This window comes from Theobroma cacao, chromosome 9 (assembly GCF_000208745.1).
Source record: "Theobroma cacao cultivar B97-61/B2 chromosome 9, Criollo_cocoa_genome_V2, whole genome shotgun sequence".
In the NCBI taxonomy this organism is placed as follows: Eukaryota; Viridiplantae; Streptophyta; class Magnoliopsida; order Malvales; family Malvaceae; genus Theobroma; species Theobroma cacao.
In genome coordinates, this window is record NC_030858.1 from 34982102 (window position 1) to 35001632 (window position 19531).

General features: G+C 33.3%; 1 protein-coding gene across 2 annotated transcripts; it reads left to right on the plus strand.

Moving 5' to 3' along the window:
* Positions 2791–18408, plus strand: LOC18590440 (syndetin). 2 transcript variants are annotated; one of them, XM_007015965.2, is made up of 26 exons: positions 2791–3306; positions 4062–4229; positions 4822–4896; positions 5963–6041; positions 6665–6729; positions 6927–7016; positions 7139–7228; positions 7368–7454; positions 7726–7809; positions 8762–8881; positions 9482–9510; positions 9607–9739; positions 10689–10728; positions 10836–11272; positions 11995–12539; positions 12641–12704; positions 12828–12930; positions 13047–13210; positions 13611–13736; positions 15372–15442; positions 16634–16696; positions 16860–16932; positions 17450–17569; positions 17675–17752; positions 17882–17932; positions 18036–18408. In XM_007015965.2, exons 1-26 carry the CDS (start codon positions 3049–3051, stop codon positions 18135–18137), a joined length of 3315 nt encoding a protein of 1104 aa, XP_007016027.2. In that variant the 5' UTR covers positions 2791–3048; the 3' UTR covers positions 18138–18408. The 2 variants fall into 2 exon arrangements, with proteins under 2 accessions (XP_007016027.2, XP_007016029.2); XM_007015967.2 differs by lacking the exons at positions 2791–3306; positions 4062–4229; positions 4822–4896 and having other exon boundaries at positions 6670–6729.

Consider the following 19531-nt stretch of genomic DNA (forward strand, 5'->3'; position numbering starts at 1 on the left):
TATTTGTCTAAAACTTAATTTAAACTATTTTAATTAAATCTTTTAGAAGTTAAAAGACTTAGTGTATAATTTAAGTCCAACTTAAACAATCACACTCCTAATTTAATTTATAATGTAACTTATCGTATATGATTCATTAGGTTCTTAACATATTTACAATGGAATTGAATTGAAATTATAATTAATTAATTTAAATAAATCATATTTGTTATAAATTAGTTAATTCAATTCTATAAATCAAGATTAGCATCTAATAATGCATCATGGTTATCCAATTGTTAAGAGAGTCAAAGGGTTGTTTGATAATTTTTCAATATCAATCTATCAGTGTAAATCATTCATTTATTGTATATCGTAAAGATGATAAGGGTATGATGTAGTGTTTACTTTTATTAAAATCCATATTAATTTTTAGTGTCGGATCAAGGGTAAAGCTACAAAAGCGGTGGCTTTAGATCCTAAATTTTTATAAGCTTCTAATTTTATAATAATAATATAATTAATTATATTAAAAATATATAAAAATTAAAATAATTAATAAAATATGTATCTATTATCTTAGATTTAATAAATGTCTTACTTTTCAATTTATAAAATCGGTTGCTTACTTATTAAGTAAAGAATATAAAATATACTAATTTTAAGCATCATTAATGTCAAGTCCCAATAATATATCGAACATTTAAAAATTATACTTTAATGTATAGGAATCTCATAATTATAACTCATTACAATTATCTTGCAAGACATATTAATTTCATAAACTTCACTTAATAAACTTGTAACTTTTATAATTGATGTATTTATTGGTGAACGAAAACTTTTAATAATTCAATGTGAATGAAATAATTGCATATCTGAAACTAAACTTTGATCAATCTCAATTGAGTGCAGGACTCATTCCAACAATAAATACTAACAAACATCAAATACAAACCCATGTGATAAAACAAAAGCTTTACAAGTTAATATTGAAACTGTCAAGTTTAGCTAATATAACCATCAAATCAAGAAAAGTACATTAACTAAGTTTGGATCGTTAAACGTAGCGATTTCAATTTTTCCATTACATTTTAAGAAGAAAGAAGAACCAATGCCCGACGTCCACAGCTTTTGCATTAGTGGTTGGATCATAAAAACTTTAGTTTGACAAAGAAAGGCCCCTGTCTGCACCTTGTAATGAATTGGTCTTATCATCGTAGGTGTTGCTGCCCCTGACCCTTTATGAAAGCTTTGCTATTATTTAACTTTATTGTTGGCCCGTCACGTTTCAAACATTGTATAACTTGTAAGACTTTGAGGTATGAACAGCACCATTGTTTTGTTTTTTAACTTTTGATATTAATGAGAACTAACGTTCTCATAACATAATTTGACAGTTCATCCTTATATTTATCATTTAAATTTTTTACCATATGGTTTTTTTAATAAGATTTGATTCATTTTGTATTGTATTTGTTTTCACAATCATTTATCACATAAGTTTCCTTCTAGGATTCGCACATTGACATGATGGTTTCAGAGCATGTATAGGTTCTTAAGCATTTATAGGTTCTTAAGCATTTTGAAGTTAAGCTATTATTATAAGATTAATAACTCGCAAAGGTTATTTACTAGACCAATTAAGCAAAGGAGAGTTATGTATAAATTTAAATAATGAAAAAAATTCAGAAATTTAAGAGATTAAAAAATACTATAATAATTTAATAATGATAAAATATTTAATTTTAAAAATTTTATAAGATCAATCCTGAATTTTTAAATTAAGTGTGGTACTATGCAAATCTATTTTACTATATCGAGGTAACACTAATCACCAAGTTTGGTGATGTGGTGATTCTTAATTAGAATGTAATGGAAAATGGTTTTTATTTTCGAAAATATTATCATGATTTAAATTTGACATAAATATTTTCAAAAATCATTAAATTATTTAGAAAAATTAAAATAAATTTTTATTTTTTATTGTGTTCAATTAAATTTGTATATTTTTATTTTAAATCAAATAAATTATTATAATTAACTTTTATCAATTAAAAAGATATTATAATTTTTTGTCATGTAATGTTAATATATTATAATGAATGATAACGTGATATGTCGATTTGGTATGATGACATAATTATATGATATTTTTACTTTTCAAATTAATATTATATGATATAACAAAAAGATAAGTGTCATTTTAATTAATGATAATTAATTTACCGTTAATTATAAATATATATTTGATATAAAATAAAAATATAATGATTTGATTAAATGTAATAGAAACATAAGAGTTAAAATTTTTAAATAATTTAAAGATTTTTTAAAAACATTATACCTTTAAAATTCAATTAGATTTAACATGCACATCTCAATTGATTAATATTGTAATACAATCAATCTTAAAAATAAAAATCATTCATAGCTTACCTAAGGATTGAAAATTTTAGTCAAAGTAGTTTAATATAGTCTGTATATATATAATAGTATATTGAACTTGGTCATTGCTTTTGAATACGGATTAAGGGCATGAAAGCTTGGAATGCAGACATGTAAAAGAGTTAGCAAACGAAATAATTTCATATAAAAATCAAAGTGACTCTCATTAATAATGTACTTTAATAACAGATCAGGCTTAATAGAAATTTGTAATTTCCCTTTCAAAATAAAAATTCGAGATTCGTAAAATCAAACATGCCTCAAGGCAAATGCGCATGCTGGCTTCTGGAAGTCATGCCTCTCCAACGCGTAATTGGCCCATTGCCTAAACTCCAATATCTCACTGTCCCGTCTTCTTAGTCGCCGAAGGGCTCCAAAAGTCTACGAAGAGGCCAAAAATCAACAGCTCACGAAAGAAATTTCAACCAAACAGTCCCTAACTTAAAAAAAAAAAAAGAGAAAAAGAATCAAATCTAATCTAACTTCACTCCCTGAAGACTCCTTCACTTCCTATCGTATCGCAGAAAAGGAAAAAATAGATCTCTAAAAGAAAGAAAGAGAAAAAGAAGAAATGCGTTTTTAAGGCGGGGATGTTTGTTTTTGATCTAAAGTTGAAATGAAATGCAGCAGCCGAATCTGTTCCCGTTCGGCAGCGTTTTCGGGAATCCGTTTCTGTTGAATGGCGACGCTGGCGGTGACGGTGGTGATTTAAACGACGGTGGATTTGAGAGCTCTAGGGTTTTCTTCTTGCTCCCGTTTTTGTTATTTCAAGGAGGTGGAATGGATTTGTCCAAGGTTGGGGAAAAAATCCTCAGCTCCGTACGGTCCGCCAGGTCGCTTGGTCTCTTGCCTTCTGTTTCTTCTTCTGATCGCCCCGAGGTAAATAATGTAGCTCGAGGTTAACTTAATCTTTGATCATTTTGATTATCGAGTCTTTATTGAGGTTTAATCCATTGCATTTGATCAGTTTTCAGAATTTTGATAGCAATAACTTAGTGTTACTTTAATGAAGTTTCATTAGATTTGATTAAAAGTAAAATTAGTTCAGTTACTAGAACTGCTGCCTTCTAAACGACTATGGCTTTGTTTGGTTGTTACTTTTGCGACTTGTTTTTACTTCCTCAAACATATGCAATAAAGTAAAAGCAAACGCTAGAAAGAAAAACCAATTACTGATGAAAATGGAACATATGACTAAAATCCAACACCGAATTCTAATATAATAGTTCAATATAAAAGTAAAATCATGCATGTTGTTCTTGAAGAAGACACTTTTTTAATTTTTAATTCTTCAAAAATATAGTTTGCTTTTTATATCTCACTGTGCGATTTGCTCTTTGTTTCGGGAGGCAAAGAGTAAGTAGCAAAGGTAATTACCAAATGGTCTCCAAGGAAAACAAAGCAGTGGATGGAACTGAGCAAAGATTTTTATGTTTATTGAGCTAAAAGTTTGCTGGTTATGTGGTTTATGCAGTAGTCATGGTCATAGGATGTTAGTGGATACTTCTTGTCTGGTACTACAGCTCAGTTCTTCTGTATACTATGCTCTGAATGGTTTCCTTTGAATACGTTAAACTCAAATGAGTCATGAATCTTGAAATTTGGATTCATATGTTCTTAATTATCTTATACAGGTTCCAGCTCGAGCTGCAGCAGCAGCTGCTGTTGCTCGTGCTCTTGCAGGATTGCCACCTCATCAGAGATATAGTCTTCCATCAAGTTCTGAAGAACTGAGGTCAATCTATGGAAGTAGACCTCAGAGTCAAGTAGTGGAGGAGCTAGAGGAAGCTTTCTATGAAGAGGTGCTTTGTGGATATTAGTGCATTAGTCGAATACACATATCAATTTTAATTTGCGAACTGTTGTTTGTAGTACAATGCAAAATCAGTGAAGTTATATTTATAATTGCAACTTCTTTAGTTATCTAAATGATAAAACTGAACATAAAGGAGTTACTATGATTGTATTTTTGTTGTTTTAATCTTTTTTCTTTTTGATATATCTTTATTGCTCTTTTTCTTCTTCATCACCCCCTTTCTTCAATCCATAGTAATCATATGCTAAAGTATATTTGGCGAATATATAAGCTGCAAGGACATGAGAAGGATGTTATGGCCTGCATGCTGTTTCTTGTTTGGTATAAGATTTTAACGACAGAAGGAAAGAAAGAGGGGGGGGGGGGGGGGAGAGAGAAGGAACAGTGCAACTATAGTTCATTGGAATTTGGAAGGATACAAGAGTAGTGCCAAAAGAAAAAAAGTGAATGACTAGTTTATATTTTGTATTATAATGAAGTATGATAATTTTGTATATGTTTCTTCAATCTGTTTCCCTTGATTTATTTGTTGATGCTAAATATGGTGTTATTGTATTAAAGAAGTCCACCTATGGCAGGATTTTGATCCAATAAAACACATTCTGGAGCATATTCCTTCTGAAGAAAATGAACTAGAATATTTTGAGAAACAGGTATTATTTTGATTTAGTTTTTTTCTTTTTGAAGTAGACTATTTCTTACTCTACCAATGTTGTCTGGATTCACCGATTAGACTGTTAAAAAAGATGAAAAGAATGAGCCAGTTCTGTTGCATGTCTTCTTCCATTTGAGCACCTCAATATTTATGTTGTGTGAGTTTTAGAATTTTAATCTTTATATTACCTTTCTTGGTGATTTTGATCCCATCAATATTGGCCAACTACTGTACACTACAATGTTTAAATCACCCATTTTTTTTGTTTTAATTCTGAGAAAAGGTTTCATCATTTTTTCTATTGATTCGTATTTGTTAAGTGCATATTATAAGTAGTGCATATGCTATTGGTTTGCTGACTCTATTCATGAATGGTTTAACTTGTTTGTTGTCCATGAACTGTTGTTTGCTCGTTATTACGGGTGACACACTAATAACTGATTTGTATTTGGGAATATGATCATGACGTGTTATAATAACATAAGGTGTTGCCTGAGTTATCACTGGGCTGATTTTTGGGGTTCTGTGAATTGCCCGATGTCAAGTAAGCAATTGTGGAGCTAAGATCCTAGGGTGTACGTTGTACCGGTGAGCTAAACATGTTCAAGGTTTCATCCTTGTCATGTGTGCATAACCGTTTCTTTCCTATCTTTGGTTTCGCTTTTCAAGCATTTAGAATCAAATATGTTGATTTTCTATAGGTTATAACAATGAGGAGGTATATTGTTGTTTATGGCTTTGATGACATTTATGCTTCTATTGGTTACTTTTATGCATGTCAGCCTTTTAATTGATGCGTTTTGATCAGAACATTTATAAAATCATATGTCATATGTTAAATGTGGGTGATTAATTTTACCTTTTTTGGGTGTGACCTAATTAGTTGTTAAATTGGGATTTGGCAGAAATGTTAGAGAGGGGGGTTATGTGTTGTGTTCCATTGTTTGTGAGGTGGTGCCTGTTTTCTGGGAGTTCTTAATGAATTGGCATCAGACAGTTTTGTTCTTTTCTGGAATTTTCAGTTAGATGATATATTTAGCAATGCATCTTCATCTCTTTTGTAGGCCACTCTTAGATTAGCGCAACTGGATAGAGTAGCAGAACGTTTATCCCGTCATGTCATGGAGCATCATGAAGTAATGGGTAAGTTTTCTAGTGAGATCTCTCATGTTTACTTTGCAATTCCAAGGATGTAACTTCTGTTTGCACATCATTTTATTATATTGTATTGATATACAAATTGTTGCTCATCTCTAAATGGTTGAAATGAAAAGTATTTTTTTTGCATCTCTGAAGGAGGTGTTGGCATATGATATCTTGACTATCAATCATCAGAGTCTAGGGAATTCTTTACTCCTTAAGCTTTATGTTCCAGGATATATATATAATATGTATGTATATGTTTGTGTGTGTATGTATGTTAAATTGGTCCCATGATACTAATTATTCATTGAAGATGGAAATATTAGCTCGATTATTACTAAGGTGATTAACTTCACATGGTGTGTTTAGTTTTGGTTTCATTGATGCCTGTATCATTTCTGTGGGGTTATGCAGAACGTGTTAAGATTTGGTTGTCTGTTGCTTTCTTTCTTTAATTAAGGTGACAACTTTTAATTTAATTATTTCCTTGGAGGATGGGCTGGCAGTGCTTAAGCTTTTTTATTCCAACTTTAATTTAGCTGTTGTGTGTACTATGGTCAATAAAAGTTCAGAATTCATTTTGTCTTCCTTTAAGTGAGGTTTTGATACTTGCTTTTGGCCAGTGAAGGGGATGAATTTGGTCAGAGAATTGGAGATAGACTTGAAGGTTGCAAATGTCATCTGCATGGTAAGCATTTACATTGTGACAAAGTTTTATGTGTAATTGTTAAGGAACCTCATCTGGAGAAAATGTCAGCTCATCGTTACTGTTCTTTGTTTTCCCAGTTCCTGGTGATTCTGTTAACTACAGTAGATAGTACCTGTACAGCTTTTGTGCTGCTACTGACTCTGTATCTCATTAGAGTTTGTTTATGGTGTTTGCAGAATGGAAGAAGGCATCTAACCTCATCAATAAACGAGGTTTCAAGGGACCTTGTTGTGAATACCGATTCTAAGAAGAAGCAAGCTCTTATGGTAAATCCTCTCTTATAGACACCTTAGCAATGCCTTTCTTTGACTTTGACTATATTTTTCTTCCTTTTGGCTTTTTGGGAGAAAACTAGAATATTTTCATATTCTTCATGTTTCTCATATAGGACTTGCTTCCAGTACTGGCTGAGCTTCTTCATGCACAGGACATGCAAGCAGCACTTGAATCTCTTGTTGAGGAAGGTAATTACTGCAAGGTGAGTTTACAACTTTGTGCCAGTAACATATGATATATATTATGTATGATTTTTTGTTTCTTTCCTCCCCTCAATTTACTTTATGAGTATTATTTTCTAGCTCTCTGAAAGAGTTGACTTAATGTAAGTTATTGCGCAGGCATTTCAAGTACTATCTGAGTATTTACAACTACTTGATAGTGTCTCAGAGCTCTCAGCAATACAAGAGATGAGCCGTGGTGTGGAGGTAAGCATTTAGTTTCTATTATTTAATTCTTATATAATTTGTAAACAAAGGTGTTCTCTCTCTTTGTCTTGCTCTCTTAATTTCTTCTTCTTCTTTTTTTTTTTTCAATTCTATTAAGAGCTTATGAAAGCTATGTGTTAAATCATGGTGCTGCATCTTTTTGCTCTTGAACCAAATTTTTGTTCATTCTTACTACTTGCTCATAGTCAATTATTTTGGATTGCAAACACTGGTGAAAGCTTTCTTTTCACTATTTTAAATATTAATGCAGGTTTGGCTAGGCAGAACTCTTCAAAAGCTGGATTCGCTCTTGTTAGGGGTGTGCCAAGAGTTTAAAGAAGAAGGCTATTTAACTGTCAGTGTTTTTATTCTCTTCCTTAATTGCGATCATATCCTTGTTGTTAAATGGTGCATGAATGAATTTGTTGATTTCAACTTTTGAGATGCTTTCTGCATCACTTTTGTTATAAAGTTAGTTTTTTCAAAAGATTTTATTTGTCTGAAGTGTATCAAAACATGTGGTGGGTGCCTCATGACGATTGACGAGTTCAATTTGTGGTTGATATGTTTGAGCAAATTGATGATGTATTATTGGTTGCACCTTTCATTGTACAACTATGTTTCAGTTGTATGCACAGAGTGCTAAGGAGGCAGATCAAGAGATCTGGTAGATTCATGCTTGATTACTTTGAGTATGAGTGCTCTTACGGCTTTCTTTGTTTGGATATTGTTGTGGACTAGAGTAGATACTGCTTCCTCCTGCTCCCCTTTTAGTTTTCAACTGGTCTGGTACTTTCTTGTTTTCTCTTTCTAGCAGCTTGCTTAGAATGGAGGCTAATCCAAGTTTTTGCCAGTTTGTAGGTGCATTAAAACTCCTTCGCTTGATAGTTATTGATGGAACTTGGATAAATTTTTGTCCATAAGGGAGGTCAACATTATTTAGTTTACATTGCTTGAGAATCACATTATTTGATTGAAAATTAATGTTGTATAATTCTCGTTGTAGTTGCTGAGCTAGTAATTCCCTATGGCCCATGTTTAACTTTACTCCAATTTAGAAAAGTTAAATTCTTATCTAGTATTTTATTTTTTCTTTGCCATATTTTCCAACTCTCTCTCTCTTGTTTGGGTTGGCTTTATGGGCTGTCTAGCAATTAGCACAATTCTTCTCATTCCTGTGCACTTCATGATAGGGCTTATCAAGTTCTTTGACACTTTTCTCCTTTTATTAAGGGAAAATTGCAAGTTAGAAATTTATGAATATAATTGTTTATTATTTTAAGGTTAGTACATTTGCAATGCTTCAGGTGGTTGATGCTTATGCTTTAATAGGAGATGTCTCTGGTCTTGCTGAAAAGATACAAAGTTTCTTCATGCAAGAAGTTATCTCAGAAACTCACTCTGTATTGAAGAGTATTGTGCATGAGGTACGCTGTAATACTAATATTCTGTAATACAGACTGTAGATTCTGGGGAAAATACAGATTGCACCTCATAATTTTAATTTACAACTTAATTATAAGTAATATACTACTTACATGCTCTTAACAAATTATTGTAATGTACATGCTGATAGGTAGGTAGTGCCAATTCTAAATTTGAGGCCTTTTCCTATATAACATGTACTTATGCAGATGCATTGGCTGGGAAAGGCTAGTGAGTCAAAAGGGTGCCTCTTCTAGTTAATTATGTTGATACAAATCCAAATTCAGTGAATTGGATGATAACATTTAGGACTGTGGCTGATAAAAGAGTACATACGTATATTAGCAGTCCATCAAAGGGAGAGGGAAACTTGAATACACATGGTTGACTGTTATGGACAGAAAACTGTAGACAAGAAAGAGAACTAATTATAAGTTTCTTGTTTGAGTCCTACTCTGCTAGCTTCTGTTGAGGTTGTTTTCTTGTGATCTTGTCCTTGGCCTTCTTTTTGTCCTTTTTTACCTTTTGCAGCTCATGATGCTTATGTTTTTCACTGTTATATGATAGGACAACTTACTTAGATGATTGATTAACTTTTGCAGGATCAAGATGTACATATGCAAAGCAGTAGGTGTGCCTTTTAAACTTAATTGGTCTTTCTATCAACTATGAACCAGCACTTGATATTTTGCTATCATTTCTAACTTATGTTTTAATTTGACTCCAGACTTACCTACAGTGATCTATGCCTTCAGATACCTGAATCTAAGTTTAGGCAGTGTTTGTTAAGAACACTAGCTGTTCTGTTCAAATTGATGTGTTCATATCATGAAATCATGGGCTTTCAGCTGGAGAATAAGGTGGACTTGATTCCTTATTGTTTCTTATTTGTCTTGTGTACAATATATTACTTGTTTATGTAAAATATTTGTTCTTGTGTGCTAGTGATTATTGCTACTTAAAAATTCCAGTTGTCTCCAAGTTTTCTTTCCTGTGAAATATATGTGGAATTTTTTTCACTTCTCAAGCTTTGGGAAATGTGGAAAAGAATTTTAGTCAACCTTATCTGCTTAGAGTATCCAAGACCAAGAAATATATCTGCATTTTATTAACCATATATGGGAGGGCTTAGTTAGTATCGGAGTTAGGCAAGTCCCTGCTTTAATGCACATGGCTCTTCCCTTTTTATATAAGTTTTCTTTTGAGGCATCAGTTTGAATCTATTGTGTGGTATATAAGTGTGTCAATGTATGTGCATTCATATGAAATCTTTGTGGGTTCTGTGTTAATGCTATGGCTTTTTGTTTGTTCCTGTTTTTTCCTGCTTATGGGGCTCTAGTTCATTTGTCTTGTATACAATATATTACTTGTTTATGTAAAATATTTATTGTTGTGTGCTAGTGATTATCACTACTTAAAAATTCCAGTTGTCTCCAAGTTTTCTTTCCTGTGAAATTTATGTGGAATTTTTTCACTTCTCAAGCTTTGGGAAATGTGGAAAAGAATTTTAGTCAACCTTATCTGCCTAGAGTATCCAAGACCAAGACCAAGACCAAGACCAAGAAATATATGTGCATTTTATTAACTTATATTATGGGAGGGCTTAGTTAGTATCGGAGTTAGGCAAGTTTTCTTTTGAGGCATCAGTTTGAATCTATTGTGTGGAATATAAGTGTGTCAATGTATGTGCATTCATATGAAATCTTTGTGGGTTCTGTGTTAATGCTATGGCTTTTTGTTTGTTCCTGTTTATGGGGGCTCTAGTTCTTTTGATTTCTTCCATTTTGAAACGTTTTTATCTTTTTGCAGGTTTTAGAGTGTCCAACAACAAATGCCAAATCGAGGGAAGGTAACATCTTTTGTAAATGCTGTAAAGGTTCAGGACATTAATTCAGTTTCTAAAATTCCTTGCGATTCCTGATGGGTTAACTGCTCTTTCTCTCTCTGAATCTGTAGATGGAACACAAGATTCTTCTTCTGTAGAGGAGTCTAGAACAGCCACTTACTCAGCTGATGCATCTGAAAGGACAGAATCTGGAAATGTAGAATCTCATGATCCAGTTTCTGGGGGTAGAAATGACGGTGGTGCAACATCAAGCAGTGGATCTCCGTGGTATCAATTGAGGAAAGAAGCCATAGCTTTTGTTTCACAAACCCTTCAGAGGGGACGTAAGAATCTTTGGCAACTTACGACTAGCCGAGTATCAGTGTTGCTTTCTTCCTCTGCTGCTTCTTCTACGAGCATTCATCAATTTTTGAAAAATTATGAAGATCTTAACACATTTATCCTGGCTGGGGAAGCCTTCTGTGGAGTTGAGGCAGTTGAATTCAGGCAGAAATTAAAGGGTGTTTGTGAAAATTATTTTACAGCGTTTCATCGGCAAAACATATCTGTAAGTTGGATTTCACCCTTGTTCTTCTTCATGGTAATTCTTGTTGTTGTTATGGGTATTGGAGGAGTAGGGTTTTAAAGTTCAGACTTTCTTTGGAGGCTGGGGGTGGGTACCAATAAGTTATAGCTAGTCATGGGCTTCATAGGTTGTTGTCTGCATGGTTTTAAGTGTTACACAGATTGTGTTCAATTCTTTCATAGATTGATTCCCTTAACAATCCTTTTGTATCAGAAATTTCAAATTCATTTAATCTGTAAATTACTAATAATTCTTGCATTGTTATCCTGTGATTCAAAATTTCATGGTGGGTAATTTTTGAATGATCTGTAATCGGTATTATGGGCTCAACAGTTATGTGAATGTGATATATCTATATTGCCAGATTTTGGGCATCTCTTATATGCATTAATGTTTGTAGTTAACTGTTGATTTTGAATTCGTTTGTGCCAATTTCCATGAATCTTTGAATAAAAAGAGAAACATGGAGCACTGTTTTTGGGGGACAGATATCAATGCTTGCATGATTATCTTCTTGCATATTATAACACTGGATTTGTTTGTTGGCTTAAATTTTTTGTCGCAAATACTTTTCATGTTATGGCACCAACAAATTTTGGCATTGTTACCATTTTAATTTCTGCGCTTTTATCATATTACCTTCTGTCCCATAATCCTAATGCAGTTGAAACAGAGCTGGGACTTACTTTTTGTTTCATTTCCAGGCACTTAAAATGGTTTTGGAGAAGGAAACCTGGCTTAGATTGCCACCAGAGACGGTACAAATAATTAGTTTTGCTGGGCTGGTAGGTGATGGAGCACCATTAATTGCTGCATCTGATGGTAAATCTTCTAATGCTAGGGTGCTTCACACTAGCAAATCAGCAAACGCAGTTGACACGGGTGCCACGAAGAGTGGATTTTCTCCTTGGCTTAGAAATGGAAACCCATTTTTGCTAAAAGTAAGCGGCAGTCCAAAAGAAGCTCATAATTCCTCCCCACTTAATGGAGCAACCTCTGGTGAATATGAGGGAAATGTTGATAATCTTCACGGTGATATTGGTTCTCCACATAATGGTGATGTAAATCATATAAATGGCTCCAATTCTATGGCAGAAGAAGAAAATGAGGATTTACTTGCTGATTTTATTGATGAGGATAGTCAACTCCCAAGTCGAATTTCAAAATCCAGCCTTTCAAAAACTTACTCTTCTCATTGCAGTAATGATGAGTTTACAGCACAAACTGGATCATCTCTTTGTCTTCTAAGGTTAGAAGCTCTTTTGATGCTATATAGTTTAAAAAAGAAAATTGATCTTTCTATTCAGCGATGTGGATGCATTGAGCTGTTTTTTTATTTTTACACATTAGGTCAATGGATAAGTATGCGAGGTTGATGCAGAAACTTGAAATAGTAAATGTTGAGTTTTTTAAGGTGTGTTTCTGGTTAAACCTTTCTTTTCCTAAGCTTTACATCTTTAGCTGCGTAATACAATCTGAACACTGTTTTTTCTTTTTCCCTCTAAATTATTTTTCCTGATTCAGTACATTGTTGCAGGGCATATGCCAGTTATTTGAGATGTTTTTCTATTATATATTTGAAGCATTTGGTCAGCAAAACATGAGTTCAAGTGGAAAAGGTTCTACTGACTCTCTTACTTGTAAGTTAATTTGCTGTGAATACATGATGGAAATTCATTTTTCTATTAATATCTCTTTCCTTTATGTCTTCACTTTTCAATTATATATTTTCATTTTATTTGTTTGTTATTTCTAGATCGGTTAAAGACAGCTTTATCAAGAATAACACAAGATTGTGATCAGTGGATAAAAACTTCATCAGGATCCCCTTTATCTCCACTCGCACACACAGATGTGACACCTACTGTTCCTCAAAGTCCAAATTTTGGTCCTCCAGTGGGCACCTCCTTTGGTCTAAAGGTATAAAGTAAATTTCTTTTTGAGGCATTTATTGAGTGAGGAAGATCATAATCTGTTTTTTCTCCATGTTATTTTTCTTCTCCTGGATTGGATGGGGAAAGTTGAACATTATAAGCAGATTCTCTTGTTCTCCTATCACACTCTCCAATTTTTTGGTAGTTGTATTTTTCAATGTGATCATACCTAAAAGAACAAAAAAGAATTTAGATTGTTTCTGTTGATGCAACAGTATTGATAAAAATGCTGTGCACCAACTCAACAACGGGAATCTACATTAAATGCATATTGGTTTCTTGATAACTTCAAAATAAGGTTGCTTTCTCTGGATTTTGTTTTCAAGACTGGAACGAAGCATTTGGTAACTTCTGTGCCAATCAATAACTGGATGCTTATGTTGCAGGAAAGATGTGCAGGTGCTGATACTGTAGCCCTTGTTGCTCGGATATTGCATAGATCTAGAACTCATCTCCAATCATTGCTGCTGAAGAGTAATACAGCTGTAGTTGAAGATTTCTTTGTGCACCTGGTATGTTTCTCATGTTCAATCATGTGGGTTTAGATAATGCAAAAACTGAAACTTAAGTGATTAATTTTGACTTAAATTTTGAGTGATATGTCTGAATAAGACCAGAAAAGTTATTAATTAACACTATAGGACAACTGCTAATCCATATTTACTGGAACTGAAAAATACTAGTAATAATAATGCTTAATCTCTTTTCTCCCACAAAGGATGTCTTGATTTCTGTTTCAAGATATTTCAAATATATGTGTATTATTAAATAAATGGTCAAAGCAGTAAGTTTTCAAGATTTTAGCTCCACCTTTCATTTTAAAAGCATGTTTATTAATACTTTGTGGATCTATACAAGGATAGGGGTAATTCCACTGAATCTTCTAAGTGAGTTTGTGAGGTCAGTATTAGAGTATTTGTAAGCTGGAAGGGTTATGAGCTGTTGTTAACAAGTTTAAAATTTTTAATCATTTTTCCTTATTCTTGCACTATGTTCAGTCCAAACAAGTCAAAATGCTGGTCATGGTCAGTGAACCAGCCACAAAATGGAAATAAATATCATTTGATTATTAAAGAGCAAAGGCCTAATAAAAAAATTAAAATTATCATACAAACAGGTATATGCTTACCAACATAACTGATCCAAATAGCAAACAGAAAAACTAAATGCCAATTAAGAGCTAAAGGATGCAAAGCTTGATAAATTGGGAAATTTGATTCCCATTTTATTGATTTATTAATTTGGTACATTGAACTTTTTTGTACATCTAGAACATATCATAATACATTCAAGTGTATAGTTTATACTTTATACTAAATTTGATTAACTCATTTTTTGGAACATATATGATGAAAATCCAGGAATAATAAATCTAACCGACTGAGCTTGGTTGCTTGAACAATTAGTTGTGGAATCAGTTATTTGTTAATATAAAGATTCTTTAAGGCCATTGACACTATATTGTGCTAGATTAGTATGATGGCTGTATTGAATTACTCTTTATGTAGTTTATGATTTAGTTTAAGATTTTTATTTTTTGATCTGTGTAACATGTGGACAACAGGCACCAAGAGGGGCCAACCTATGTACAAAGCTAGGTTTTTTCTAACTTGCAGATTACACAAAATTTATAGCATCAGTTACTTTCATTAATTGTTGCCTATTAACCCTAACTTATGTGTATTAAATCAATTGTCCAAGAGCTTTGATGAGGGTAGCTCTTCCCCCTAAAAGGCCCTACTATTGCTTTCCCTACACCGAAGCCAAAATGTAGATGGACCGAATCTATCACCTTTCTACTATCTGTACAAGCATGTATACCTCTTCAAGTCATCACTCCTCTAAATCAACCCTGCCTACAGCTCAAGAGATTCCCAGCATAGCATAAGTTAAGCTGCTCTTGCACAAGGAACAACCACATGTTTAAGCTGTCTCTCTCTGGCACACAGATTTTGCTTTTACCTGCTTAATATAGAGCATATTTTTCCCCATTAAGTTTATCTTTGTCTGTTTAATATATAATTAATAAAATTCATTATTGGCTTCTCAAGTTAGTATGCTACTGTCTTATCCGTATATCTTATTATATGTAGTTAAATTTTACAATTTTTGATAAAACAATACGAAGTTTACTTGGTTATTGCCAGGTGGATTCTGTGCCAGATCTTACAGAGCACATACATAGGACAACCGCAAGAATTCTGCTCCACATTAATGGGTAAGATCATTAAAAATAATTGAATTTCTACTTAGTTATTATTGTTGCTTATGCTAATTGCTTTTTGCTCTTAGACACAAAAAACAAAGAGTGCGTATGGATGCAAAAGCAAACAAAACTGTTTTTGAAGGATTACAAATTGAAAATTTGACTTTCATGAATGACAAAAACCATAATTTCACTTGTATATAAAATTATTATGATTGAATTAGCAATAATCTTTTTGACATTTGTGTATTTTTATCTATGATTTTGCTTTTGCTTTATGGCAAAAATAAATGAAACAAAATGCAAGCGAAAGCAAGGTGCAAAAGAAATAATCCTTTGTTCCTTATGTTTCTAAAAGTTGATATTAATGTGTTCATGAGTTTGTATAGCCTTGTAAATAGTAGGACTGATTTTTTAGGATTGTTTTCTTCACTCAAGCTTGTAGTGAGCCAAACTGTTGCAACAGTTTTTGCAGCTGAAAAATCCCATCCAAATTTATTGAACTAATGAAGAAAAATAATCTGACGTAAAAAAGGCAAATATTAATGAAAGAGTTGGAAATAGTTCTTTAAGTGCCTGGAAATGGTGAGTTGTGGGAAATGGAAGGAGAGTAAGCACAAATGTCATGCCCGTCCATTATATTTTCAAAGTAGGCTAAAGACATTTGGCCAACCATACTTGTTAATTTTGATGATTGGATACAGGGTGAGGTTATCTGTCAGAAAATTTATCAAGGTTATTATTCATGCTGAGATTTGCAGTCTCTGGTTGACTTGGGTTAAGGTGATAGAATTCAGTTTTACATGCCAAGCCCAATGAAAGTTCTATTATGTGGCGAGATTTTGGTTTTTATAACTAGCCAAGCCACTCCCTGGGCTCTTTCCCTCTTTTCCCGTTTACTCTGCGGTTAAATCCATTGGCAATAGCAATGAAAACCCTGTAGAAAAGGTGTGATAATGATTAATTACTTTGCTCTACTATGGGCTGGCCAAATGCAAAAATATAGTTTCTATCATGCCAGAGATTTTCCTTAGCCATAAGCGAAATCTATGCTTTAGCTGCTTGGAAATCTTGATATTCTTAGATGAAATTTTTCAGTGAGACGAACGGTAATACTTACAGGCTGGTCTGGTAGATTGCTGCTAGGTTTAGGAAGTGCTGTTCTCTTAGCAGTTCTCCTAACAAAATCAGAATTTTTGGCAGGTATGTTGATCGGATTGCTAATGCGAAATGGGAACTGAAAGAGCTTGGGATGGAGCACAATGGGTTTGTTCTTTTGGGATCATCCTCTTTCTTTACAAGTCATTGCTTTCATTTTATGTTTCAGTTTGTGATCTCATATCGCCATAGATTCTTGCTATTATCTTTGCTTAAATAGATCCATGACCACCATTGGACAATTCTCTGACATGAGCTGTTTAATGAATAGGTATGTGGATTTATTGTTGGGAGAATTTAAGCACTACAAAACAAGGCTTGCTCATGGGGGAATTCACAAGGAGGTAACATGATCACCATCCTGTTAAATTTAGCAAAATAACAAAATTAATGAATATAAAATTGTTAGCCCAGAGTTTGCTTTTCGTTGACACTCAATGAGCTGCTCATGGAGTAATCATTCATGTTGGAAGCAAGCTAGTTTCCTTAGTAGTTTAAAATATAACTGGGGTACCAGTAAGCAGATTGATTTGCTAATGAAGTTGAAAGACCATTACAAACATTAAGAGGGAAGAAAGAGAAGGAAACAATATAACCAGATCGGATTGTAGTAATTGTGACATGAAGTCTATAATAGAACGTTAATTTGCTTAGATATGGTCCTCATTTGTGGAACATAAAGATACTCAGATGTGAAGTCAGCATCTTATTTGTACAAAGAATTCAAAGGATTGCTGGTTTAATGTTAGTGTTCACGTGTGCATCTGATTATGACGTCTTTGCTTTTTGTTGAAGAACAAATACAGAAAATATAAAAATGTGAAATGATTTACTTTAAGCTATGTTTTTGTGTTGATTTAGGTTCAAGACCTCCTCTTGGGCTATGGACTTGAAATTGTTGCAGAAACTCTTATCGAAGGTCTATCACGAGTGAAGAGATGTACTGATGAAGGACGAGCTCTCATGTCATTAGACCTTCAGGTGATTGTTTGGAGTTTGACAAGAGTTCTCTATTATGTATTTTCCTGGTTATCTTGCATGTTTATCTATTTTCGAACTTTTAACTCTTTTTATTTTTCGTTTTAGGTTTTAATCAATGGCCTACAACACTTTGTCTCCATAAATGTGAAGCCAAAGTTACAGATTGTTGAAGCTTTCATCAAGGTAACTGCATTATGGACATGGTCATATTCAGAAACTGATGCAGAAACAGACTCTTCAGTGATATAGAAATGTCTATGGAGGATTAAGTTCAGTCATAACTAATTGCATTCTCTATGTTTGCCCTTGCAGGCATATTATCTGCCTGAAACTGAATACATACACTGGGCACGTGCTCATCCTGTAAGAAAGTGTTCTGTGTGCTACACCAAAAAGATGAATGCTTGCATTCATACTTTTTTGCTTTTATTTGTCTTAGAAACCTGAAAATACTTTTGCATTGCAGGAATACAGCAAGAATCAAATTGTGGGGTTGATAAACCTTGTTGCTACAATGAAAGGTTGGAAAAGAAAAACCAGGTTGGAAGTGCTAGAAAAGATTGAGTGAGCGCAGGTACGTAGCCTCGGAATTACAATGTAAAGTTTCACACTGATAATTTTTTTGTTCTTTGTAACGAATGGTGTATATCCAATAGTTTTCTTGATCCCCTTTCATTACATTTGAGTGCAATTGAGGTTGTATATCTTCAAATATCTCCGTTTATAATACATGTGCTTCCCTCAGAGGAAATATCTAATGTAATGTTAAAGTACACATGATGTTAAATAATCAGTTTATTTTAAATTAGTGAAGTTGGAGTTCTATGCTTTCTAGCGCATAGGCAGACTCATCACCCTGAAGTGATAAAGCAGATACATTAGATCTACTGCTCACCCTAAAAATGTCATGCTGATATAGTAAAATTTTCTTTGAACGTTAAGGACCAGCATAGTTGTGGGCTATTTTTCAGTACACATCACTCACAGATGTAGAGATGTCAGACAAGCCAGCAAATCTGTTTTATAATGGGGTATTTTTAAAATTTTGAATTTGTTTTTTCTTCCAAAATGCAATGCCATGGGAATGGGATTAACTTTGGACTGGCCTACACTGTCTGACGTCTAGTCTTTCACCATCCATGACTTCATTTATATATCGACGTTCAACTGCTATTTACGCACGTGAAGTTGCATCTCAATCCATACACCATTACATCATTGCTGCGTGGGATAATGTTTTTTTAATTTTTCTGAAAAGGACAAAAAAACGGGGATAACCTCTTAATCACTTTAGTACTTTAATAGTTTAAGGACATTTTTAGATGCAGATACACTCTTATACTAATAGGATCTTAAAAGAAGAGAAATGAAAAGCATCAGAGTGGTTTTGATTTGGATATAAGCGAGGGTGTGGGTCAGGCAAAATAATTGGTAACACAAATATATATATGTATATATATATGTAGAATAAAGACAATATTCGATTCTTAAACATGATCATATACTAGCTGGTGCATCGGTGGTCGACCATGTGCAGTCCAATCCATCACCTTAATTAGGCTTAATTTCCTATAGAATTTATTAATTTCTCTAATCACTCACTTTCTTTTTTGCTTTTCTACAATCTGCGGATCGCAATCGCATATGTGAGATGTATAGACTGAGAAGATGCATGCCAAAATGTGAGCTAAGTCGAAGTCACTAACTTGGTTTTGTCCCATTACCCTGACAACTCTATAATGGAGTAGCATTTACTCCTTTAGCAAGTAGCTTACGAGTGCCAGGAAGAAATAGTACAACTCTGTAGTACTCTCTTGCACTATCCTTTTCCCTTCTCTTTAGTGAAGTAACGTAGAGGGAGTTAATACAAGAAGGCATGGGCTACAGTAAATGAAGTATTGAGCTGTTGGGTTTGGATAGATTGCGTGCAGAATGTAGTGGTTTTTTGTTTGTTTGTTTTCT